The sequence below is a fragment of the Sinohyriopsis cumingii genome, chromosome 3, assembly GCF_028554795.1.
Source record: "Sinohyriopsis cumingii isolate HCF-2022 chromosome 3, ASM2855479v2, whole genome shotgun sequence".
Classification (NCBI taxonomy): domain Eukaryota; kingdom Metazoa; phylum Mollusca; class Bivalvia; order Unionida; family Unionidae; genus Sinohyriopsis; species Sinohyriopsis cumingii.
In genome coordinates this window covers 78,007,723-78,035,019 of record NC_142963.1, presented here as the reverse complement: position 1 = coordinate 78,035,019, position 27,297 = coordinate 78,007,723, and the positions used below count along the sequence as shown (strand labels likewise).

At 35.5% G+C, this 27,297-nt stretch overlaps 1 protein-coding gene across 1 annotated transcript in view; it reads left to right on the top strand.

Moving 5' to 3' along the window:
• The window catches only part of LOC149803152 (DNA ligase 1-like), a 164,284-nt gene that overhangs the window by 101,996 nt on the left and 34,991 nt on the right, over positions 1-27,297 (top strand). Inside the window, exons 9-13 of the mRNA XM_089952773.1 lie at positions 9,247-9,354; positions 10,920-10,976; positions 12,353-12,525; positions 15,551-15,615; positions 22,840-22,941. Coding sequence (XP_089808899.1) covers positions 9,247-9,354; positions 10,920-10,976; positions 12,353-12,525; positions 15,551-15,615; positions 22,840-22,941 — 505 coding nt within the window. The remainder of the gene's footprint in view (positions 1-9,246; positions 9,355-10,919; positions 10,977-12,352; positions 12,526-15,550; positions 15,616-22,839; positions 22,942-27,297) is intronic.

The following is a 27,297-nucleotide window of genomic DNA, read 5'->3' as shown; positions in this document are numbered from 1 at the left end:
CACAACTAGGTAGTATGTTATTGAAAGATCACCTGGGATTTGGTGTTTTCGGATCTGTTCAGAAATAGCTTTCAAAATGTGTTTCCTACTCGATTTTCAGGCAAAAATGACAAAAAACCCCAAGGGTTTATATGTTAATAATTCAAGTTAGCTTGTCTGGGGTCTTGATAACTCTAGTTAGCTTGTCTGAGTTCTGATAATTCAAGTTACCTTGTCTTGGGTCTTTATAACTCAAGTTAGGTTGTCTGGGGTTTTATAACTGAAAATACAGTATATACTCGCTTATAAGTGAAGTCAAACTGCAAACAACAAAGACCCAGATCTGCCATAGCATAAGGCACCTGTAGATCAGGTTCTGTTTAATTTGTTCTACTGATTACTCCAAACAAACTGCACAGACCAAGATCTGCCCTCACATTAAGTGACAGCAGACCTGGGTCTTTGCAGTTTGCATTTGGACTCATAAGTGAGTATATATGGTAGCTTGTATGGATTCTTGGTAGCTGAAAATAGCTGGTCTGGGTTCTTAGTATAAAGTACCTTCACTATCAACTAAAAGTAGATGTCAGTGATAAATTATAAATGACATTTCATTCTAGACATAACTTGGGGTCTTGACAGTGCAACAGCAGATGGCTTGGATAACACAATGGTAACACTTTAACATTCATGCTTTGAATTTGATTCCTGGTTTTATCGCTTGTGTGGGTGTGCGATGCCAAATCCACGGTTTGTGGTTTCTTCCAGGTTTTATGGTTCACTGTACCTGTAAGATCACAACACACCTATATCTGAACCATCAAGTAGGCCTCGTAGACTATAGTAAAATTTAGGCTGAAACTGACACGGGTAACATTAAAGGATCAAGAACAGAATTTTTTTTTGTCCAGTAAGAATTCATCGGGATTGATTCATTGAAAATTTTGATTGATTCACAGGGAACCAAAAGTTAAACTAAAGACAAATAGATTGTAAACTGCCATTGCATAATGCACTGACAGATCAGGGTCTGTGTTTTATGTATCGTAACTAACGTGTTGCATGGAGTCAAATCAGTCAGCACTTTATATGAGGTAATATCTGGGTCCATGCAGTTTGCATTTGGATTTGACTTATAAACAAGTAATTTGGTACCCACCATATTCACTATTAGAGTTTGTGTCGCAGATTAAGTGAATTCAGTAAGAGAAAATCAGTTTGTCATTGACTGAATTTGTGTATTTCTTAGATCACAAACTTCTAACCTATACAAAGTTTGGACCTTGATCACTGACAAATTCGAGAGAAAAGGCAAATATATATATATAAAAATAATGTATCCTCACATTTTGATTGGATCTACCAGGGTATGACAATGTGAAAGCATAGACCCTGATTTGCCATCACACTGTAGCAGTAAGATTCATCAAAGAAGAAGAAAGTTCACAAAGTTTTGTCTGTACAAAAAAAAAACTTTATTTTAAAAGGAACACGAGCAATTACATCAGTTATGCAATTTGTCAGATTTATTTAATCCCAAGAAGGTTACATTCAAATACTGCATCAGTGAAATACAAGATAATTCAGTAATTAACAAGATTTAAAATTAGGCACTGAATCAAGTTGAACCTTCCAAGAAAAATTTTCTTTCATTTAAGTAGGAATTCGTTACTTTACCGGTACATTGAGAGCTCTTTTGATCAATAGATACCAGACTGGGAACACATAGCTTATCACATCCATTAATATCACAATTTATTTCCTATCTACCAGTGTAAACTGGAGATGTGTAGATGTGTGTTGTAATGATTGGAATCACTCAGCAAAACCTGCCTGACATGTATGCTCTGAAAACAGAAAATTGCAAGTTTTATTTAACAACTTAGGAAGTAGCTACCTTTAAATTCTGTTGGAATAGAAAAGAATTGACAAAGAAATGTTTACAGTTTTTATACAGGTGAAGATAGATGACAAACAGTTGTAATTTTAAGAAAAATAAGTAAAATAAAATACAGTACAGATTTGATGGGGGGTGGGGTATGTGCCGTTGATTTCTTTTGCCTTATATTATGAAGGCAAAGTAGACCTGTGGATTTTATCTACAAATAATTTTATAACAATTCACTGGTGTCTGCCCATAATAACATGACATAATTTCTTAACAGTTTCCCTTAACTTTGCATTGTGAGTAGACCTTTCTTGTTATCTTGAAGTCTGAGAGTGATGGCGAGGTCATATCTCTGACCTTAATAAAAAAGAATCACTCAAGGTGTGAAACAGCAATGCAGAACAACCTATTCATTCAGCTGTTATTTTTTTAAATAAATACTTTTTTATTCCCCACATCCCACTTTTTGAAGAACGTATAGTGATTATGATATCCTGTCAATCTTGACAGCAAGTGCTCGTTTCTGTGTGTATTGTGATGCAGCTCCTAAACCATATGAGACAGAGGCTCTGTTATCCTGCCCATTCTGACAGAGCAGGTGCTTGTTTGCTTATGTACATGTACTGTCATGCAACTCCAACATCATTTGAGATAGATGTTATGTTACCCTGCCTGCCGGGTTCCCCAAGTGGCCGAGTGGTCTAAAGTGCTGTCTGTTATGGATCACTGCCATCTCACCTATGTGTGGGTTTGAGTCTCGGATTCGGCCAATATGGGTATGTGAGAAAGCTTGCCAGTAGCTTCTCTTGGGTCGGTGGTTCTATCTGGGGTTTTCCTGGGTTCTTCCTCCACCATTAATGCTGGCCGCCATGTATAGCCTAACAACAACAAACCCTGCCTGCCCTATCAGAGCAAGTGCTTGTTTGCATACCTAGAATGTGCTGTCATGCAATGCCAATGCCATTTGAGATAGAAACTTCAGGCTTTACAATACAATTAGGAAGGTGCTTGTATGCGTGCAATGGTTTTGGATTTTAGATCCATGCCTCCATGTTGCAGAAAGGGATGGAAACTTGTGAATATATTTGTTACGGGGTTGTGATCACTGAGAAAAGTATGGTGGTAACACTGCTTTCCTGCTGAGAAGAATTTCAGGATTCAAAGATAATAAAGTTACTGAACAGCTGCTATAAATAAAATCTTCATAATAACTGTTAATTTGTTTTCATGTGTGTGTATTTTGGGAAGGTTTGTAAACAGCATTGGACAGTCATGAGATACAGAAAAGAATTGCCCCTAATATGCAGGTTGCATCTTTGTAAATTAAGGCCACCAGTACAAGATTGGAGTCGTGTGGAACTTTAAAATTTACATTTTACGAAAGTGTTTTAAGAATTTTCTATAGTTAGAGGTAAAGACAGCGAATAAAATAAGCCACAAACAATGCTGTACTTTGTTCACATCTTTGACATGCATCCTGTACCTTATACCATATGTACTCAGTTATAAGTCCAGACCAGCTGCAAACTGCACAGACCTAGATCTACCAGTGCATAATGTGTGGGCAGATCTAGGTCTGTGTAGTTTGTTACAAGTAATTAGTAGAACAAATAGCATAGACCGTGATTTCCAGGTGCATTATGCTATGGCAGATCAGGATCCATGTTGTATGCAGTTGGACTCGACTTATAGGTGAGTATTTACAGTGGGTCACATTTCCAACATGTCTCCCCTGACTCTTTGTTACTCCAAGTATTGGCCACCACTGAGTGTCAGAAAGAAAAATTCAATAATTCTTTGTAGCTATCACTATGTATCATCATTTATGATTTATCTGGGCCTTTCATCAAGCAAAGGAAGCCATTTTGATGGCTGTGTAATGAGGGCAGTCAGTTGAAGCTGAGTAATGCCCATCTAATATAATGAAGCTGTCAGACATTTTCTGTTTAATGGCAAAGACGATAATGTGAAGAAAGCCTTGAAAGGATTCCTGACCGAGAGGCTAAAATGTTAGCCCCATTAGTTCTTAGATACGGGTCCTGAAAAGATGAAGTCTGACTTTTTCACTCACTAAGAGATGTAGCTGATAATTTGAATGATCAGGTCAAACTCAATTCCACAAGATCAGTCATACCTTATTCACTTATGTTATAGATCTCTGTATTTTCCCCCCTCCACCCCATCTCTCTATTTCTCCCCATTCACCCTATCCCACCTATCCCTGTATTTCCCCCATTCACCCCATCCCACCCTATCTCTGTATTTCTGCCCATTCACCTTATCCCACCCCGTCTCTGTATTTGCCCCCATCCCAAAGATGAGAATCATAATGTAACTTGTTTATTTTGGCAAGCTCACAAATTTTAGCTTTATAAGGAAACTATTTTCTAACAAAATTATTTTTGTATTATTCATGAGGTAAAATTGTATGTAGTGTGTGCATGTTACAGAAGAGTAGTCGGCACAGATTTTTTGCTATATGCTTTTTACAAAGGAGTAGTTGACAGGTTTTATGCTGTATGCAGAAACCCATGCTACTGGGAAATCTGGAAAAGGTCAGGAGAAATGATAAATTTTTTCCCAACTGTGAAAAGTCCTTGAAATTTGCAAATATTGACGAAATTCAGGAAAAACCCAGGAATTTTCCTCCACAACTTGACTTCCGAAACAGTTACATAATTGAGTTGTAACTGAAATGATTGTGAGTTACATTTATCGAGTTCTAACCAGAATACAAGATAAGTTTCTAATACTTTGCATTTATTGGGTTGTTTATTTTTTTTTCATTCTGTGATAGGAAATGTTTACTTTGTATAACATGCACATATATTGCTCTAGAATTCTTTGGAATTAAAGGAAACAAAATAATTTAATGCTCATTATGTTGTTTCCAACATAACGCCTTGCAGCAATGTAAAGTTGGAATTTATATTCTGTACATTGAAATTGCTTTAAATGCCAATTTATGGGAATATAGTCAAATTTGTTTTGTGTGACGCATTTTGTGGTCTTGTACATGATCATCTTTTCTGACATGTTTTTGTTTTTGAGTCTTGAAAGAGAAACATCTTCAGATTTGGAAAATGCATGTTTTATAATCCAAAATGTTCTTTAATTCCATTGAGTAATTGTCATATGTTAACCTTGAAAAAATTAATTTTATCCTGGAAATGACTTGGAAATTTATATTTAGAAAAGTGGGAACCATGTGTATGCATATTACAGAGTAGTAGTTGGCACAGATTTTATGGTTGTTGTTGGGTTTAACGCCATTTTTCAGCACACAATAGGCTATGCATGGTGTCCAGTATTAATGGTGGAGGAAGAACCCTTGAAGAACCACCGACCCACGAGAAGCTATTGGCAAGCTTTCTCACATACCCACATTGGCTGAATCCTAGACTCAAACCCATGTAGACAGAGGTGAGATGGCAGTGATCCTTATCGGAGAGCGCTTTAGACCAGAGATTTTATGGTAATATGATGGACTTGAAGAAAATCAGTGATTTTCAGCAACAAGGAGCATATGCATTTCTTGCAGTGAAGGTTGGCTGATGTTTAAATGTACATGACAGGTTATATCATTGTGGTGATATTGGAGTATAGTGTCTTGTCCAGAACCACACACTACAGCAGCTGACATTTTTTATAACCCACTTACTTACGGTTTGCGGTCAAGTATGCTATTGACTGAACCACTGTGACCCATTTCACTTTTTAAAAATTATAAAATGTTGATCATCATGTCCTCATAGTAACAAGGCATATCTATACTTCCGTCTAATATTTAATTCCATCTGCTATTTATTTCTGTCTGTTATTTTTTTTTTGCATATTCAAAATAAATATTAGCCTAATTTGACATCTTTCCTTTATATTTTTCTTAAAAATGATGCCTTTCCAGAACATAACCTCCCACATGTTCCTAACATATATGACAACATGTCTTTGGAGACACCTCCATATAAATGATACCTGTTCATAAAAGACATACTCTCATATCAACATGAACCTTCATTTAGCAGACATCTGGCACAAAAGAATATATACAAGACAATATGCATGTTTTTTTGTTCCAAGTTAGTGGAAGGAACAAGTTTGATATGATGCAGAGATACTTTGGGAATTCAGGTGGAGAGTGAGTTGTTAATATACCATATCAGACAAGTTCTTTTGTATAACTTTAAACACAACAAATGTGGTTCTGTATTTATTACAATTTGCCTTTTATTTTTATTTTTCAAACGATTTTTTTGATTTTCAATATGAATGGAATTCAAAGAAGGTTATTATTTGTAAAATGTTTCGTAAGGTACATCTGAGAATGAAGATGTGCAGATGCTGTTAAAAGCACCCAAGTAGTTCTCGTCTGGGTGTGCATTTTGGAAAATACTAATTGACTATTCTGATTGAACCCCAGGCCAACCATGTCAAATAAAATAGGTAAGTTACAAAAATGTTTGTGGTCTGTTGAATGTCCTTATAAACAAATTTCACTGTTGGGACTTTAAATCATCAAATCAATAAACTAATTAATTCATTAACTTGGTTACTTAGATTGATAGCTGTGTAAAACAAATGAATTTGTAGCTGAACATCAGAACTATATGGTAAAATATGGTTATGACAATCACCATAATCATAACTCAGCATAAAATGAAGTTAGTGATAACAACAACACAAAAATCAATATCAGGTCACATAATATCTATGAAAATCACTGCCAACAGGATAATAAAGCATCTGTTCTTCAGATGAAAATATTGCACTTGTCTTCCTATGGGGAGATAGCTTTATTAATGTCATTAGCCCCATATGGTAGTGGATTTAAATAAACTAAGTACAAATATAAAACATCACTTGATAAGTGAAATTCAAAAATTTTATGATCTTATAATAGATTATATATTTGGTCTTCTGTTAGGACTGGTTACTTTCATAGGATACATATTACTGGATATACAATAAAATTCATATTTCAGTCTTTCTTCAGACTGGCCACATATTCTGTTCATACTAATGCCATTCTAATACCATATATACTACATTATGAGTCCAGTCCAAGTGCAGACCCAGATCAATTATTTCATAATGCACTTGCAGAATCTCTGGTCCCAGTATTGTCTGGTTTAGGAAAGTTTTACTGCCTTGATATTGTATATGTTTGTTCTGATTTTATTTTCTTCAAATACATTTCTGAAGCATTCACCAGCCCTTGTACACCTCAGTCTTAATGAAAATCTGACCACATGCTGTCTCATTTGCCTTGTACCATTTGTTTTTTCTCAGTAGAAATGATTTCAGTGCATCAGTTCACCAATACAGTTAGCACAGAAGGAAGTGTCTGAATGTCTGGCACTCTCTTCATCCCATTGAAAAGTTCTTTTAAAATATTTTTATTTAAGACCTAAATGAATTTTTGGCACTTTAAATTAAATACATGACCTACTGATAGAATGAATATCTCTCTCTCTCTCTCACTCACTCACTCCATGACTGCTCCGGTGGCCTAGTGGTTAGAGCGTCTGCCTTAGTTACAGGCTCAAACCCTAACCGAGTCATACCAAAGACTTACAAAAATGGTACCAACAGCCGCCTCACTTGGTGCTCAGCATTAAGAGATTAGCGTTATGACTGGTCCCCTAATGTCAGGATAATGGGACTGGTGGGACTTCATGCTTCATGTCTGTGGCATGATGCCCCAGTGCTAGACATCACTATAAACTGTCACACTGCAGACATCGTAGCGATATGACTGAAAAATTGTTAAAGCTACATTAAAGATCTAAATCACACACACACAAATCCAACATACACTCACAAGTCATATCTAACTGTAGAGAACATAAACCCTGATTTAACATAATGCACAGGCAGATCTGGGTATGTAGTTTGTGCATGTTCCTGACTTGAATCAGATTGTTTCTTGATATAGTCTGTTTTTTATATCATCTCTGATCTGGTTTTTAAAAAAGGGTCTGTCTGGTCCCATTCCACAATGACCCTTGTAAATTATTCATTCCATATATTAGTTAGCACACGCCTCTTGTAAAGAGTATTCTGATTGGTCAAAGGTTTTAAATTCATCCAGTGAATCTTCGTGTAATGGAAACTGATGGCAATGGAAAGAAGAAGCATGCTTGCAAAACATGGCATCCCGAGTTGTTGAGAGAGATCACGACACAGAAAGTTTACATAGAGGTTTAAAAAACGTATAGAATAGGAATAGTTGGTGCAAAAAGTTGACGGAGCTTTAGTTTAATTCATAAGAAAACTGAACACTTGAGGACTGGCATTTTGTGACCTCTACAAGAAATACCTGAATTACAATAATTGCAGTTGGAAGAGTTTGGAACAGCACTTACAAAAGAAGCTGCATATGGAAAAATTGATGCTCCGAAGTCATCTGGAAAAAATGCAATTAATTACTATAAGAAGAAAGATTTCTTGCATGAGAGAACAGATTTAGCCCTCTGTTAGAATATGCACACTGCTGTCATTGAGAAGGAAAAGAAACGATTGCACATTGAGCCAAAACAGTAATTGGTGACAAAAAGGAAGGCTAAAGAAATCTTTGCCAAAGCTGCAAAAAGAGTTTGAATGGCATATCAACAGGTTGTGTCCATTGGATAAAAAGACAAGTGAATGTATGGGATTATTTGTATGTAGTTGATGTACTTGGGTGTTTACTTTACAGATTTGTTATGAAAAGAGAGATGTATACTATATTTGCTGCAAAAATTGACAAATTATTGTTACTTAATTACAATGTGAACACTGACATCCACATGAAATAACTTTGTATCAATATTATTGGAGAACAAATTCATGTGACAATTAATATTTTGAAATTATTGAAGTCAGGTTGAACATTTTTGGTTAGTTTATTACTTTTTCAAATGATTATTTTGGTTTATTTTATGATCATAAGTTGCACCAGGAGCAGTTTTTTATGAGTGTAAAGTGCATTCATTTTTAGCCGGGGGCCTTTGGCCTCCTGGACCCGCAGATCAGGAGCACTGCCCCTCAAGACTATGTTGGTGAATGACACCCAAACCAACCCTTAAAATTTTTTTCAGCTTTTTATGGAAGACCAAAATCATGTCTGGTTTTAGTAATTTAAATAAATATGTAAATAATTTGGCAAAATGAAGTTTTAAGATGAAGATCAAAATGTTCATATTATTTATTTCCCCGTACTTACAGAACTAGTTCGTTGACCTCCAACTTTTTATTAAGAATCTTAACTTTTTCTGGATGTAAAAATGTAATATAGAAATGTAAAATTTTGCATGCTGTACCTGTAGATCTGTTCTCAAGAGTGTAGTCAAGTGTAATCAGGTGTATTCTAAAAAACACCCGTCTTTTTTATTTTGCAGTGTGATTAATCCATTTGCTCCAAAGAGTAAAGAAGAATCCAAGGACTACAACCCTGCCAAGACCAAGTATCACCCCATTGATGATGCCTGCTGGAAACAAAAGGAGAAGTAAGGAATAGTAGCACCAATACGGCCCATTAAGTTTTGGCCATCCTTTTTTCTGTTAACTCAGAAATATTGTTTGCCCCAATATTGTACTGTTCGAGAGATATACCATATACACTCATTTATATGTCAAGTCCAACTGTAAGCAACGTAGACCTTGAACTGCCATCAGACAATTCCAAGTCTATTTTCTTTCTTCTGCTGATTTTTCTTAAACAGTATAGGCCCATATCTGCTGGCACATTATGCAAAGGTAGACCTTGTTCTCTGCAGTTTGCAGTTGGACCCAACTTATGAGCAAGTGTATATGGTAAGTGTTCTATCTCTTGTTCATCCTGTATATCAGTTTATTATGTTTCTGCTTAGGTGGCGCTCTACAGTTTCAAATTTTGCATAGGGTTAGGATTTTAAAGAAAAAGAATTTCACCGGCTTTCCGCACTGGTTATACTGGCTATTTAAAGAAGACGTATATCTTAGGTAATTCAAAGAACCTTTAATTCCCTTCATTCTGGTGTATGATTGATGGGTGTACTATGGGTTATAGAGTATACAGCTTGGCCTTACTCCACTTGGTCATTTTCACTTCCTGAATTCAGAGGTAAATTGTATGAAAAAGAGCCGATAACTTTTTTTACATTGTATATATTTGGTAATTCATTCATTGCACTTTCAGAAGCTGGTATTTTTTAGTCTGGCAAAATTCACTTTCCTTATTTTAATAGCTGCTATGGATAGTGTACTTTAGACTAATTCAGGCTGATTTTTTAGCACAAGGGAGCAGTCATTTTAGTTAGCACTGTGTTTAAATTATGTACAATTTCCAAAAGTACAATATCCAAAGAAATATCATCCACATTACATTAATGTAGCATAGATGTATGCCAACATTCTCTCCATTGTGCATGTTTTAAATGCGAACTACTTCACCTTACACACATCACTCTCTCAAAAGTACATAATAACTGGTGAGTGCCCCCTTAATAACTAAAAAATGAAGTAAAATTTAATATAAAAACATATAAAAAGTGTCCACAAGCACACATTTTTTTGGTCGCATATAAAGGGAAAACAAAATTGCTACTAAAACTGACCTAAAAGAAAGTAATTTTCTTGAATGTGACTGCCATGAATGCCTGGTAATTACTTGCACTTTAACTTTGAGGATTAAGTCAATCTTAGAAATGGAAATTACATGCGTTTTTATTCAGTGCAATAGGGAAAGAATGCACTAACAAAGTGGAGAGCTCAGTTTTGCCAAAGGAAGCTCACTCCTGTGGCTCTTGATATCATCCATATGTGCTTATTTTGATGACCTTTACCCTCCGAACATTTACTCGCACCTTTTATTGAGCTAGCAGTGTTGACATTATATTGAATAAAGTGTATTTATGTGATTTGCCAAAAATATAATCTGGGTTTATTAACCTAAATAACCTAGAGATAAAGACTATTTTGTGCAAGGTATATACCAGTTACAAAAACGACCGTTAATATTTCAGAAAGAGGGAATTTATAGAATACTTTTGAAATATTGTGCAGATTTTAATAATTTTTCTTTTCTTTTCAGGACTCCCTACCTACCACTGGCAAAGACATTTGAAGCTATAGAAAATGTTTCAGCTAGGTAATAATATTATGTGTTACACTATATACTTACGTACAGAATTTCTCCTATAATAAGATCTGGATATTAATAAACCTATGAAAAAGTCAATAATGGACTTACTCATAGCTGCCAAGTGTCCTGTTTTTTCCGTATTTGTCCCATATTTTGGACCTGAATACGGGTGTATGTTTTTTGGCAAAAAATACGTTTTTTTTTATTTCTTTTTAAATATTTTAAAAATTCCTTGCAATTTTCAGTTTAGAACGGGCACTCGGTTCCATTCTGATATAAATGTATCGCATGTATATAGGAATACAGTTCTACAATATGGTTGGTTCATTTGAAATCGAGGCTACAGTGCCTGTCTTTATCCGCCATATTGTATTTCGCAAACAGTTACCGCTGTCACTGTATCTCATTTTCGTAATATTCAACTTCTAATCATGTTGAATAGGAAAGCAAAATATTCTGAATTTTCTCCAGGAAAGACAAGAAAACAGAACTAGAAGGACAATTGTGCCATCTTGTTTAGATTTGTGATACCATCTAGTAAAGGAGAAAACTACGTTTTGCAAATTGTGTAACGTGATTTCGCTATTGGGCATGGAGGTGACCATGAAATAAAGAGCACAAAAAAGCTAATAAAGATCAGCTTGCTGCTTCATCGTACACAACGCAGCCTGAACTTACGATGTATATAAATAACAGAGAGAACCTTGATGTAATTTGATCGAAATTGGGTTTATTCAATTTTTTTTGGAAATTAGCCTCCCTCTTTCAGTTACTAGTGTTGCTGGCGATTTATTTCGCACACGTTTTCCAGACAGGAAAATCGCAAAGGATTACTCATATGCTGGAATGAAAACAGTTCAATAAGAAAATCACACAGAATTGAGATGATCGATGAAAGTTGATTCATTCAAATTGATAATGATTGGAAAAAATAAGGTGTGGAAAAGGCTTCTATAAAAAGTCTGTGTGTGAGTCTCTTGCACCTTCTGAATGGGCACCTGAATGGAATATGGTACAACACATGCATCTTTGACATTTAATAATTATGTAAAGCACTGTCCTACTTTACTGATGGTTGTATATGTTGTAAATAGTTACATATGCATTAAAATTTTAAAAATCAGTATTTGTTCCTGAAAATCAGTATTTTTGTCACAAGAAGTCAGTATTTTTTTATTCGGGGGTTGGCAGCTATGCAAGTTACCATCAAAGAAAACCTTTGTAAGTACTTGCCAGATTTTATTTGTTAAAGAAATGAATGTCCTTATCATCAAACAGTGTGTAATGAATAGGGCATTGTCTTCATGGGCAAACTAGTTTATCTAGCCATTTTAAAATTGCTTTTTACAACTCTCACTTTGCTTCTCATTTTTCTGTTTCAGGCTGAAAATGATAGAAATTCTCTGCAACTTTTTCCGTTCTGTTATTGTGTTGAACCAAGATGACCTTCTGATGTGTGTGTATCTATGTCTGAACAAACTTGCACCAGCATACGAGGGGGTCGAGCTGGGAATCGGGGAAATGGTCTTGATGAAAGCTATTGCCCAAGCAACCGGTCAGACTTTATTTTGCTGAAAAATTTATATGAATTTTAACATATCTATAGAATTGGGATCATACACTTCGCAGGGCGCAAACATTTTCTAGAGCATGAGGGATGTGTTGGAGCCTGATGTTTGAAAACCTTTCTCATGTACATTGTCAAACTTTCTCATGTAGCAAATATTGCAGTATTATGATTGTTACATTATTAGGCCTTAAGTACACACACACACACACACACACATACACACACACACACACACACACACACACACCATATTCTGCCTAATTGATGCATGTGACCTTTTAAATATGCCCCCCCCCCAACAACAAAAAAGACAGTGCCTACCTTAGACTCCCATATTTCCAATAGGCATTCACTTCAGAAATAAAATTTACATAAATGAGTAATTAAGAAAGTTACAAATGAACATGGTATATTCATCAAATGTGATTAAGAATGAGTGTAAAGTATTTCTAGTAGTTCAGTTAGAATAATTGTAGACAGTGACCAGGCTGCCATAATTGGAAGAGGTACAGCATTCACCATCTTGGTTTTCATTGAGAACTCTTTTGTCACATAGTTCAATCTCTGTGCTAGAGCAACCTTATCTTGAAAATTTTGCTCATGTTTGACTTCATCTGCTGTGAATGAGTATCACATAGGAATCCATCCTTTTATCCTCTTGGTGGAACAAGTGGTCTGATGGTGCACCAATATTTTCAGCCAAAATCATGGCAATAGACCTTGCCCTGAAATACATTTTAAAAAAGCAACATATTTTAAACTCTATTATCTTCAGGTCACTTACTTAAGTCACTGCACAATAGGAAGTTGACAAACTCTTTACTGACCAGTATTCTCATCAAACATACCGCTCTACCCCTAACAATATAGTATACTGTTAGTTACCCCGCCATGTCAGTATTAAATGTAACAGAAAAACAGATCACTTAGCTAAAAGAACCCTTTCTCCACAGCCATCAGATTTTAAAATAAACCAATTTAAAACCTGGTATCAAAACATTTTTATTTAGTAAGTGGCAGACATTGTGATGCTGTCAATAACAACATGTGATCAGACCTACCTTAAGCGAATGACCCTCTTCCTACAGATTCGTCCATAGAGACGAGGTCAGAATCGTCCATAGGGATGAGGTCAGGGTCGTCCATAGGGACGAGGTCAGAATCGTCCATAGGGATGAGGTTTTCATTTGCACTAATTAGAATTGGTCATACTTATATAATCCACTCCTGCATAATAAAGGGTGAAAACCAACCTGAGTACATTTCTTGCAACGAACCCTTCACTATGAAGCACTTTGTGATAGATTGGTTCAATGTCAAACCTATATGCAAATTGTTACTAAAATGTTCAGCACATGAAGGAACTTTCTGACACAGTAAATGTGTCTTGTATTTTAAATTTCTTGAAGAAAGTTAAAATTTATTCAAAAATATAGCTTGTGTGCAATCCTTCTATATGCTTGAAATATTTTTAATTTTATAAAGTTATCTTTTATTCTCTAGTTTTCCTTTATACACACCATTTAAATCCGCCATTGATCATGAAACTTCATATATTTTCATCATATCATTGTTATGTTTTTGTACCTTTATCGCTTATTGGTAATAAACCTTTTTATATCATGTAACCGTGTGCTGTATATCCTTACAGTGCTGATTTTCCATAAAATCCACAGTCAAACAGTTAATTGCTCCCATCAAGTTGATTGGTACTCCCACTTTTCTTCAATGAGAGCCTGGTATTTTCTGGGCTAATCTTCACCCAAGAAGTTTTTATTCATTTTGACACCAGTGCTTTTGGTGCTAGTTTTCTGTTGCCACCTTTCAAAAACTCAATCTGACCTAAGATTACCTGCTCACCATAATGCTCTGCTAGGTATGGAATGGCCTGTTTCAAGATATATTGGCAAGTTGCGGAGTTCCAGACTTGGACGAAACTAAGTTACATAATAAATTGTTTATAAAATGACCATTTCAATCTATAATCATGGACAAAAGCTAAAACACAGTACAAATAAACTCATTAACCCCAGGAGATTTTTGTCATTTTTGCCTGAAATACGAGCAGGAAACTCAATTTGAGGGTTACTTTTGAATGCATCTAAATAAATCGGCTTCCAAGAGATTTAGTTTAGCCTGAGGCCTAGTTGTGTTAGAAACGTAGTTTTTCATTGGCTGTTTTGCTCAGATGGGGTAAAAGTTGACGTTTCCTTTTTTGTGCTTATTGGACCCATCATTTTTGTGTCCTGGCCACCTTTTAGTCCAACTCCCCATCTTGGCCTAGTTTTTGCAAAGGTTCGCCAGTCTGTGTGCAGTTCAGACTGGTATCCCTTAGATCTGTGGCCAGAAAGTCTAAAATCTAGACACAAAATCAGATTCCACGAGCAAACTTTTGGTGTAAAAAAAAAAACTGGTGTAAAAAATGTTTTTCCCTTTGTAAGTAGTAATGCGAGTAGAAAGTCCAGATTGTTTGGTATCATTGTAGAGCTACAACTGTCTACTTTTCTCTGATACCACCCACTTTGGTGTATCTTAAATGACCTTGATGCTACAGAGCTCAGAAGTAGGGTACCACCTCCTGACACATAAATGAGGCACGAGGAGTTAATTTGTTAAATATGCATAACAGGTGTATCTTCTCTTTATGGTATCTATGAACAAGAGGAATGTTATTCTTGGCCCCTTGGGTTTCAGAATTTACATTCATGTAAATTTTAGCAACATATTCAAATATTTTTCAACCAAACATTTTTGTAATGCAGTCAGAGTAGCAGGAGGAATATTGTGTTTTCCTGATTTAAGGTTCTGAAGCCTCAGTCACGGTTGCCAGTGGTGGAAAATGCAGATAAGAATCTATTATTTGATTTAAAATCTTTAAAAATTATTATTTTCAGTGGCAAGCCTGGAAAGTAACTCAAGCTGAAACTGGTTTTATCTTTCTGACTGTTAAATATGCCAGACTGGAGGTCTATTTCCCAGTGTTTTAATCTGCATTCATTTTCTTTTATAGGTCGCAGTATAGACAAAATCAAGCATGATGCTCAAGAAAAAGGAGACTTAGGAATTGTTGCTGAGGTTAAAAAGCTACTGTATTGCATTTTTGTACCAGTTTTTATTTTATAGAAAAAGTGGGGCATTAAATTGGGATTGTCTGTTGGTTATTCCATCCATCCAGCCATCCCACTTTTATTTCTACATAGTGACTGTTAATTGTAATTGAATTTCTACCAGATTTGGTATGCAGCTTGATACTGATGAAACCTCAATAGACTGATTTTCATTTGTTCTGCATCATCATTCAGTCTGTAATTGTTCAGACGTTTTGCAGGTACCAGACCTCTACAACCATTATGCATAATTGTATAGGGTTTAATGCCATTTTTCAGCACACAATAGGTTATACATGGCGGCCAGTATTAATGGTGGAGGAAGAACCCGGGAAAACCCCGGAAAGAACCACCAACCCACGAGAAGCTACTGGCAAGCTTTCTCACATACCCACATTGGCTGAATCCGAGACTCGAACCCGTGCAGACAGAGGTGAGAGCGCTTGAGACCACTCGGCCACTCGGGGCCCCTGCATAATTGGATGCCATTTGATAGCTGAAGTGCCTATTACACATAATTGTGCTTTTTAACTGATTCCATGAATTTTAAATCTCTCCTGCAGCAGATCATTGCAGCGAACATAGCCCATGAACATTTCCGCATATTCTGTTGTAGTTTTGGGGTATACAGTTTTTCAGTAGATCTAGGTGTACAAATATAGTTTTGTCTAGTCAGCTCTCTTTTGGATAGAATTATGGCCCTTGAGAATGAACTAAATAAATCCACGTTTGTTCTTGCTCATAACTGACATAGCTTAAGAACCATTCAGCATATTCTGGACAGTTAGTATAAACATTGTCTAATTGTCCTATATGTGCCTTTATTAGATTTTGTCTTATCAACTCCATTTTGATAGAGTTATGGCCCCTGACAATTGCCTTTGTATCCTCACATCGGATGTTGCTTGTAACTGGAGAACTATTTGACATATTTTGGTGCCATTTGGGATGAACATCATATTATAGACTTATATGCACCTGTTATGGTTTAGTCTCATCTACTCCATGATGGAGTTATTACCCTTGCCTTGCAAACTCTCTCACTCTTTACCATATCCTAATCATGTAAACGGTATTCTCTAATTGTAAACATTACAACACACAGGCGTCCCAGTAGATACACTTTAGTTTGGACAAACTCCCCCAAACATATATAACAAAACAAATAAATTTGACTTCACTTTGGAGCAACTCACTTTAAGAAAATGAAACTTAGATAGAGTCAAGGATAATCCTTGGCCTAAGGTAGGATGAACCCAAGATCTGTACTGAGGTGATCCCACCATAATCCCTGCTTTGGAGCTGGGCTGCTACCAGAAGCTGACTAAGGCAGGTTGATCCCAGTCTTACTATACCCCTTATTAGTGGCACACAGCATTATCACTATACTGTGGTGTACCATCTTATTTTTTTGGGTGGTTTGTACTACTGTACTTTTTTACCATACCAGTACTTCAGTAGTTTCAGTCAGTATGGAATGTATGGAAATTCATGATTAATCTTGTTACAGATTTAATAATGTTAAAAGCAGTGGCCCTAGGTGTCTGAGTGGTCAAAAACACTCACCTTTACCAATTGCCGCCATCTCACCCCTGTCGATGTGTGTTCGAGTCTCAGGCTCAGCCAATATGGGTAAATGTGAAAGCTGCCAGTAGCTTCCTATGGGTCAGTGGTTCTTACTGGGGTTTTCTTTGGGGTTCTTCCTCCACCAGTTGTATTGACTGCCATGCATAGCCTATTTTGCAATAAGAAATGGCATTAAACTTAAAAGCAACAACATTAAAAGCATGCTTTCATTTTTTCATCACAAAATAATTCCAAATATGATTTATTATTGTACAAAAAAGTCTTTTGAATATTACCAATATAATTTTATTTATGAATCTTTAATCGTGTCTTGCACATGTGTCCCATATGTCAACATGACTGCAGAACTGGATGTTAAAGTCCAAATTGAACTTTAGAAGAAATTTCATATTTAAAAAAACAAAAGAAATGTAAAATGTATGTTTTAGTTATTTACTAGCTTATGGTAATATGTTAAGTGCATGTTTTTTTTATGGGACTTGGCCTAAGATTTTCAGTTGTTTTCCTTAGGAGTTCTACATAATTGCCAAACCATTCAATTTTTCCATCGTACAGAAATGACCCTTACTTAAAATATGGACTTGTGGAATAAAAGCACAAATTACAGAAATACGATTGTTTACAGTAAAATCAGGATACTGGCTTGTCCCTGTTTGATTCGGATCTGGGTTTCACATTAGATTCAGTGGAGTTGGTACAGGAACCAGACCAACTTTACAGGAGTACCTCATATGCTTTACACTGCACATATCTGTATGAGCATGCTGTTGCTTATTTGTTTTAAAAATGGCATCCATTAAGCTATAGATTTTCAGAATGAAAGGGGAAAAAAACCTCTTCCAAAGTTTTAATAGTACAGAAGAATAAAAGGAATTCTTATGAAAAAAAGCAGTAAGGATAACCATGCATTGATTTAAGTATGGCATGTGGGGTGGGGGGTGATTGCCATAGCCACAGCCAACGTGCACATTTTTTATAAGGATTACATCAGGTTGAGAGATAACAAGAAGCCATTGAACTCCGTAGGGTTTTGGATCTGCGCTGTTTGAAACTGTACTGGAGGTAATTAGGGACTGACCAAAACTCCAAATTAGTTTGTTGCCTAGCTTAAGTTGATGATCCCATTCCAAGATTAGGTAGATGTCTGAATAAATGTATGTGGGTCAATTATGCCCTTTTTATTGGTGTCCCCTATCCAAATACTAGACAGGCCGTACTAAACAAATATGGATAAAATGGAATAACTATGCACAGTAAAATAATATATACCGGTAACTGTGCAGCTAGCAAAGAGAATTATTTAAATATAAAACTTTGTACACAGTAACATTTTTGTTCAAATTGTGACTAAAATATCTCAGTATAATATGAACTATTGCATTATAAAGTGAAGTAATATAAAAGGTTGTCCACGTGTTTGGGTCCAGGCAGCCAAGTGGTCTAAGGTGCTTGATTTTACAAATCTTTAACATTTCACCTCAGATTGGTCAGCAATAGGTTCGAGTCTTTTGTCAACCAACGATGGTATGTGAGACTGCTTGACAGCAGTTTCACATTGGTCAGTTTTTCTTCCCAGGCTCTTCATCCACCAGATTTATTGACCACCAGGTTCAGCCTATCATGTGCTGAAATATGGTGTTTAGCGCCAAAAATTTGTGGCTACCATAAATAATATTATAGTATATTATAGTATAACTTTCTGTTGGTATTGGACTGCTCCGGTGGCATATTGGTTAGAGCATCCGCCTCGGAAGCGGAAGGTCGTGGATTCGATCATCAGCCAAGTCATACCAAAGACTTAACAAAATGGTACTAATAAGCCTCGCTTGGCCCCCATTATTAAGAGGTTAGTATTAGGACTGGTTGGCCTGGTGTCAGGATAATGTGACTAGGTGAGACATCATGCTACATGTCTGAGGCATGATGCCTCAGTGCTAGACATCACTATAAACTGTCACACTGTAGACATCATATCAGTATGACTGAAAAATTGTTAAAGCTACGTTAAAAATCCAAATCACACACACACTGTTGGTATTGAAAGCCAAATTATCTCACATATTAAATATGGTTGTTTTTCTGTATGGATTGCCATTTGATGCAGCATGCCAGGAAATGCATTGATATATGTAGCATCTTGTGGCACCTCAGCACAATAGTGGCTAGAGCTCTCCCATGTTATAACATGGTAGTCAGGGTCCATTACTGCTGACTGCATTATACTGAGAACCAAGATATCTTGGAAACCGCAATATATTGAGAATAGTGTAATATACAGAACTGCAGTATAATGGGGACTATCAAAGTTAGCTTTAATAATATAGTTTTGAAAAGGAAATGAAGATATAAGACTAAGTTCTTTTCTTCAAACACATTGTTATACACTGGCATGATTTTGTTCATGGGGTCCATTAGTACTGATGCACTATATCAGGAATCATGTTATAATGAGGCACATTATGATGAAGGAGAGCTGTGCTAACTACAGGTAAAATCTGAAAAATGTAAAATTGAATAGTTAAATGTCTTGGCTTCATCTTTTTCACTTCATTCTATTTTTATCCTATCTGTAACTCTTTAGATTTTGAGGTAAGCATCATTAAATGTAGCTAAAAATATCTAATTCATTTCACACAAAGTATGTTAAACAAATTGTGTACTTTTTGTTACATTTAATGATGCTGACCTCAAAAGTTACCAAATTATGGATATGACAAAATTGGTGATGCTCTGTGAAACTATACAGTAGTCATCCTCTTATAAGGCCACCCCTAATGCAGCAGGGAAGTGGCCTTATAATGTGGGTGGCCTTTCTAGAGGGGGATGACAAATGCAAATAGTAAATACATATGAAAAAAGTCGCAAGTACATTTAATTTTAAATATTTAATATTTTAATTAAAAAATCACATGCATGATGTGAAATAAATGTAAAACAAACTTTGTCATCATTTTCAAAAGAATGCTATGAATAACCATTGATATAGTTTTAAAACTGTCTTTATAATTATGTTACAGTTCACATCATCTGTCACTTTGTTGGTAACAGTCTAAAAAAACACACCAGTCTCGTCACATTAAAAATATCCTTGCTGTCATATCCCCTGCATATATTGTTTAGTCTTTTGTTCCAATCTTCGACAACTTCATTATTAACATCAGCTGATTCGCCGCTAATGACAGAATACTTGATATTGTGTTGCACTTCAAATCTGTGTAACCATCTGTTACTTGCGGTAAAGTCGTCATATCACAATTCAACTGACAAACTTTTTGCTTTTTCTTGTCTTTCAAATCAGGATACAAACGTCTCCTGGCTCAAACAATCTTCCTTTCTCCATCCATTTCACCTTTCCACTTCTGCAGAATTGTTTCATTATCTTTCACAATATTGTTTGTCTTAGTCTTCCCGACGTTAGTTTTCTGCAAGGATCCTCGACACCACCACCCCCCCCCCCCCACCCCCCCGTCAGTTGAATTACTTTCATGTTCTCCTCTAAACTGAGAATTTTCATTTTCCTCGATGACCTGTTGATCCTTTTGCAGTAAGTTAGTCATGTTGCCAACTACAATGATAAAACAATTTTGTATGCATCTAAACAAATTGCCATGTGTTTTTAAAGGAAGTGATCTTGTCATGTGATTCGTTATTTGCAGTCTGGTACCCTATTGTTTTTATACATTTCTTGAAACTAAGTGAGAGGGGCCAAAACGGCTTCGATATGTACCATTAACATCACGCAGATTTGACCTCGCGGCCGCTAGATTTGTAATTTTGACAATTATTGTCAGTAGTAATATACACTGATTACCAACGTGAACAAGCCCAACATCTTACTAAGGGAAGCCATAAAGGCTATTAAACCATTTTCCTGCTGACTTGGGTATTGTACATCGATACTGCCACTTCTCAGCTGTTACTACTGTTCGATAATTGTAATCTTAACAATTATCAGAGTGACTAAACCAGACATCTTATGATAACACAGCAGTAAGGCTAATTGGATTACATGTATGTACCCTTTTGTATGGATTAAAATTTGAGTCTTGGTTTTTATGGAATAAATGGCTTCTCGTGAGGCGTAAATGATATAATATTAACCTTAGTGGTAAATGTACTTTACTCAACACTTCTTTCAGTAACGAAAACACGACATCGGGAAACAGAAATCGGATTACTTAACACACGTTATGAATAAAATACTGGTTCTGGATACATATTCATATAAAATGCGGCCGCTTGTGAGGTAAATTTGATAATTTTGCACTAATATGCTGGCCGCTGGTCGCGTTAGCTGGGTGGCCTTTCGCGAGGGGTACTTTTGAACACAAACTCGTTGGTACCAACGGATTCTGGTCGTAAGGAGCGGGTGGCCGCTGTTCGTGGGGGGGGGGGCTGTAGTAACTTCCAGTTTCATGAATATTAATGGTATTGCTGTGTACTATTTCAGATTACCAGCAATAGGAAAATTGCATCATTGATGCTAAAATGCTTATTCTGCAATTCTGTTTTGTAGATTGAGAGAGAGATGTAGGCATATACATTTCATTGCATTTTTTTCTTGTACCTCATGATCAAAATAAAGTAAGCCCCGAATATCAGAGAGAGAGATTTCAGCTCATCTTCATCCTCTTTTGTACCTTGCTGCCCCTGTTTAGCTGAAGCATTTGTCAAAGAGAGAAAACTAAAATAAATTAAATAGCAAACAGAAACAAATTAAAATACTTACAATTCTCCTTCAGTTTCAAAGTTTAAAATATTCACAATATTTATATCCATATGAACTTCATTTAGGTTAAATCCCAAGAATGAACATTAAAATGCTGTTTAATTTTCATTGCAACAACTTGACCATTTAAAATAAATACGATTATCCTTTTTAAGTAAGTGCTCAGACATTTCCTGTAATTAGGCATCATTTGGTTTTGATCTTTGCTTATACTAGTTGTTACTTTAAATTGCTGACAATTCTGTTGGCAAGTACAAAATATGTCACTGGTTGAGAAACTTTACTGAATACGTTCCTGGCATTACATGGTACTGTATTCACAATACCTTATGGGTAGTCTCATTTCCCTATTGGTAACCTCAGTGATTTGATCTGGTCTGTGGAATCTTGCTCTCAAACAGGTATGAGTTTGTATGACCTGAACACAGCTGTAGCATACTTAATTAGCATATACATAACACTGGAAAGCCATGTGGTTCTTGAGACAATGGATATTTAACTAAAATGAGAAGAAATTGTTTACTCAGTGGTATCATTTGATAACGAAATATCACATAGTGTTTGTACATGAGTAAGGTCACAATTGTAAGGTAACTAAACAATGTAGATTCCAATCATCCTGAAAACTGTCTTTCTCTCTCTCATATGATGGCATATTCTATTTGATCAAGAAGAAAAATTGATGGAATACCTGTGTTTGCCATGGTTATGCATTTTCTAAATTGTTTATTCTATTGCACATCTATTTCTGGGGTTTTCATCCTGAATATTTTGCCAAGTATGACAAATACCGGGAAATGTAAATAAGCATTATAATGTCAAGTACGAGGTCAGAAGAACAGTGATTTACTTTATTTTCATGACTGCTTTTTTCAGACAAGTAGAAGTACACAGAGGACAATGTTTGATCCACCAAAATTGACTGTTGCTGCAGTTTTCAGCAAATTGAAAGAAATCGCAACAATGACAGGAAATGCAGTAAGTTAGCTACAACTTTTCACAGTGTTGGTATGACCTTTGGACATTGTTGATGTATGTGTAAAAATAAAACCATCACCAAACCAGGGCTGGTTATTGGTTTTCTTTTTACATGCCTGCCATAAAATTCAGTTTTCGCACAGTAACATAATTTATGCTTAACATGCCTTCATGAAACTTGGCAGAATGGTTGCTTAACATGCAAAGAAATTGGTTGCTTGACAAGAGGCAAAGAAATGGATTACTTGACAAGACACAAAGCAATACTTTGCTTAACAAGATACAAAGAAATACATTGCTTAACAAGATACAAAGAAATGGATTGCTTGACAAGATACAAAGAAATACATTGCTTGACAAGATACAAAGAAATAGTGTTCTTAACAAGATACAGAGAAATGGATTGCTTGACAAGATACAAAGAAATGGGTTCCTTAACAAGGTCTAAAAAATCTTATTGATATGAGGATCTTGAATAAAAAGGTTGATGTCAGTGTGACTGATCAAATTGAAATAGTTTCACTGTGATAATTGAGTTCTTCACATAACTTTGACAAACTTAGAAGATGGGTTGCCTTTAAAACAGTGTAACCTATTGATATGTGGGTTAAAAGGTTAAAGGTCATGATTTGTGTAAGGGTTAACTTTGAATGATTTGAATTTAATGAAAATGTCACTAAGCCTTTTAGATGTGTGGTCCTTAACAGCACAAAGGAGTCTTTTGATTTTGGCAGCTGAAGTTCAAAGGTTGCGGTCCTTGCAGTCTAACAATGAGAAATTACTTTTTATTAGTAAATTGAATTCTACTGAACATAACATCACCAAAGTTCACGTACGAGTTCCTCTTAAGGATAGAAAGAAACCTAAATGATTACAGGATCAGAAAAGTTGAAGTTAGAGTCACCATAGCCCACAGTAGGACAGGCAGCATGTTTATTTTGTCTCTTTCTCAGAATGATGGAATGCGTCTTCATTTTGTTCAGCATTGTGCATCCATCAACACTTGCTATGTAACTGTTATTCAAAATCAACTAGACCAGTTTTTACCAAATTTTGCACACAACATTCTGACATGAATCACTTTAAAATTGTAGTGATAACAGAAAGCATCATGACAGGAATACCTTTCAGATTCATACAAACGATAACAATCCACCTTTAAAAATTTGGTTACTGTTACTGAAAATAGAAACAACCCACTATTACACAAACATTGAGACATTTAAACAACTTTTTCTCCAGAACCTGAATAGAATGTTGAATAAGCTTTAGAGAAAGCATCCTGACATGATGACCTTACAAATGACGATGATCCACCATTAAATATAACTGCCGTTAATAAAAATAAAAAACCTTTAAGTGACTTTTTAAACTGCTCAACCAAATTTATCAAATTGGACAAAACCATCCTGGCACGGAGAATTTTTAAGTTTGTACAACTTCATGCCAATTCACCATCAGATATCGCCACTGTTACCTTAAAAAAAACTTGATAGATGGTAAACATAATTTGATTATATTTGACATAGAAAGCATCCAGAAATGAAAATCTCTAAGATTTATGCTAATGATGCCAATTTGCATTTAAATATAGTGACCATTTGCTACAAGTAGAAAAAACTTTAAACAACTTCTTTTCCAAACTGTTGATTAGAATTGTTTAAAATTTGGATGCATCCTGGCACGAAGATCGTTCCAATTTGTAGAAATTATGCCCATCAAATATGGCTACCATTGCTAAAAATAGAGAAATATTTAACTAAGCTCTCCAAAACTGCTGAATGGAATCTGACAAAGCTAAATAAAATCCATGCAGGCTTGAAAATGTTTTAAATTTTTACAATGATGCAGATTCACTATTAAGTATTACAATAAAAAATTTACTTAAAAATAACTTTACAAAATGTAAATGACTTCTAAAAGAGAAAAATTTATCCAAATTTAACAGAAAACATGCTGGTACAGAGTGCTTTCAGATTTGTACAAATGTCTCCAATCCACCACTAAATATGAAAAAGAGCATTTGCACAACTTTATCTCCAAAAACATTCAAACAAGCTTCCACAACTTTGACACAATGATACATATCGTACTTTCATTATTGGACAAATTGTGCTGATGTACTGGCTGATAATAGACCAACCAGAGAAACCTTGCAGTACTTTCTTTTATAGCATGTGCAGTCAGTGACATTGGAAGAAATTTCAACTGAAATCCTATTAAGACATTCCTGTGCTGTCTGCTCTTGCATTTTGGCTGTAAGGCAGGTGTCATCAGGTGAGCCATCTCTGGCCCACTTGGGCTGCTTGTTCAGTTCTTGGCACTGTTTTGGAATTTTTTGGACTCTACTATTTGTCACAAGCCTACTTGCCACATTTAGCACAAATTCTCTTCAGATGAAGAAAAGAACTATGATAGGTGTACTTATTTTTATTTATATGTATATAACCTAATTACTTAGGTGAATTTTTATGTATATAACCTAATTACTTTTTTTTTATATGTTTATAACCTAATTAGATTTTCAGGCCATTGCTGTAACAGCAAGGTTTCCAATATTTTGTTGTTGCACATTTTCAAACTTGTTTGACACAAGAATTCTTTAGCACTGTTGGTTTTTTTTTTAAATTTGATTTTGAGAAATGAAATCTAGTATGCAGTAGATTTTCTGATAATGATAGCAATTTCTAAGATTTGTCTGCAATTGTTTAAAAAAAAATTTTAGATCACCTGGCGGTAAGGGCAGGTGAGCTTATGGTATTGCCATGAGTCAGTCAGCATTTGATGAAACCAGGAAAACCTTGAAATGACTTCTTCAAAACTGTTCAGTAGAATTTGGTCCAAATTGACAACATCCTTGGATGAAGGGTGAGACCAGTCCATCATCAGATATAGCTGCTGTTAGTAAAGTATGGAAAAAAATGTTTTAAATTACCTTTTCTTTCAAGTTCAGATGAACTGTATTTATTCATGTTTGACAAAGCATCCTGGTGTGGAGGATTTTCAGTTTTAAAGAATTAAAGCCCTCAAATATGGCTGCCATTTCTAAAACTAGAGATAAAACCTTGAAGTAACATCCATAAAAGTGTTTAACAGAATTTGACCAAAGCTTCCTGATGAACTTTATTTTCATTCACTTTGCTAGATTTTTCCTTTTCTTTCACTTTCTACTGAACCACTCCAGTGGCCTAGTGGTTAGAGCATCTGCCTCGGATGAGGGAGGTCATGGGTTCGATCCCAGGCCGAGTCATACCAAAGACTTGCCACAAAAATGGCACTAACAGCTGCCTCGCTTGACACTCAGCATTAAGAGGTTAGTGTTAGAGCTGGTCAACCTGGTGTCAGTATAATGTGACTGGGTGGGACATCATGCTACATCTCTGCGGCATGATGCCCCAGTGCTATACATCACTATAAACTGTCACACTGCAAACATCCTAGCGATATGACTGAAAAATTGTTCAAGCTATGTTAACAATCCAAATCACACAAACACACACTTTCTACTGTCAGAGAATGGCATTATTTGTCAAGTGTTAGATGGGGTAAGGTGATGTGTTTTTAAAAAAATTCCCCGTACAGTTATTTACAGTTTGTGGTGCAATCTGACTTTGAATCAATATTCTGTTCTCGAACTGAAAATTTGAGAGGGAAATTCCCATTTGAAAAAAAAAAATTGATTTTTCTAATTTTAGGAGGAATTTAATGAAGAAATAATGGTAGGGCTTGAAAATGTAATTTTTCCATGCAGTTTTTGAGCACATAGTGTTACAAATCTAGATCATCAAATATTAGAAAGAAACAAAACCAGCAATTTAGTAAACCCAACAAACAATTTATTTCTCTACAACACTTGAATACAAAGTGCAAATTTAAAAGACTCTAACAGTAACATGAATTAAATTCCAAGTAATCCTAAATGTCCTATCACATGTCCAGAAATAAAGAATATTCCAAAAGAATTCCAATAGTTCTGAATGTTCTGATATATAACTTTGATGCAATCCAGAATGTCTTTAAACCAGTTCACAGTAATCCCAAAGTGTATATAAGTCTGAAAGTCAGTTAGCATTTCAGTGATTCCATTGAATTTTTTGTCTATCAGATAAAAATTTATCCACATTTTCACTTGACCTAAATGTAATAAAATGTGTAGATTTGGAACTGAAAAACCTATTCTGTCTGTAAACAGGACCTGAACTCTTGCTATGTAAACATGCTGGCATCCTAGAATAGACCCTTTTTTATTGCATAAGATCATTATATTTCAGAGATACAGTTTACATGTAGATTGAGTTCAGAGGAAATTTCAAGATATCAATTGTAAGGATAAATTACAATGCATGTTTACTGTTA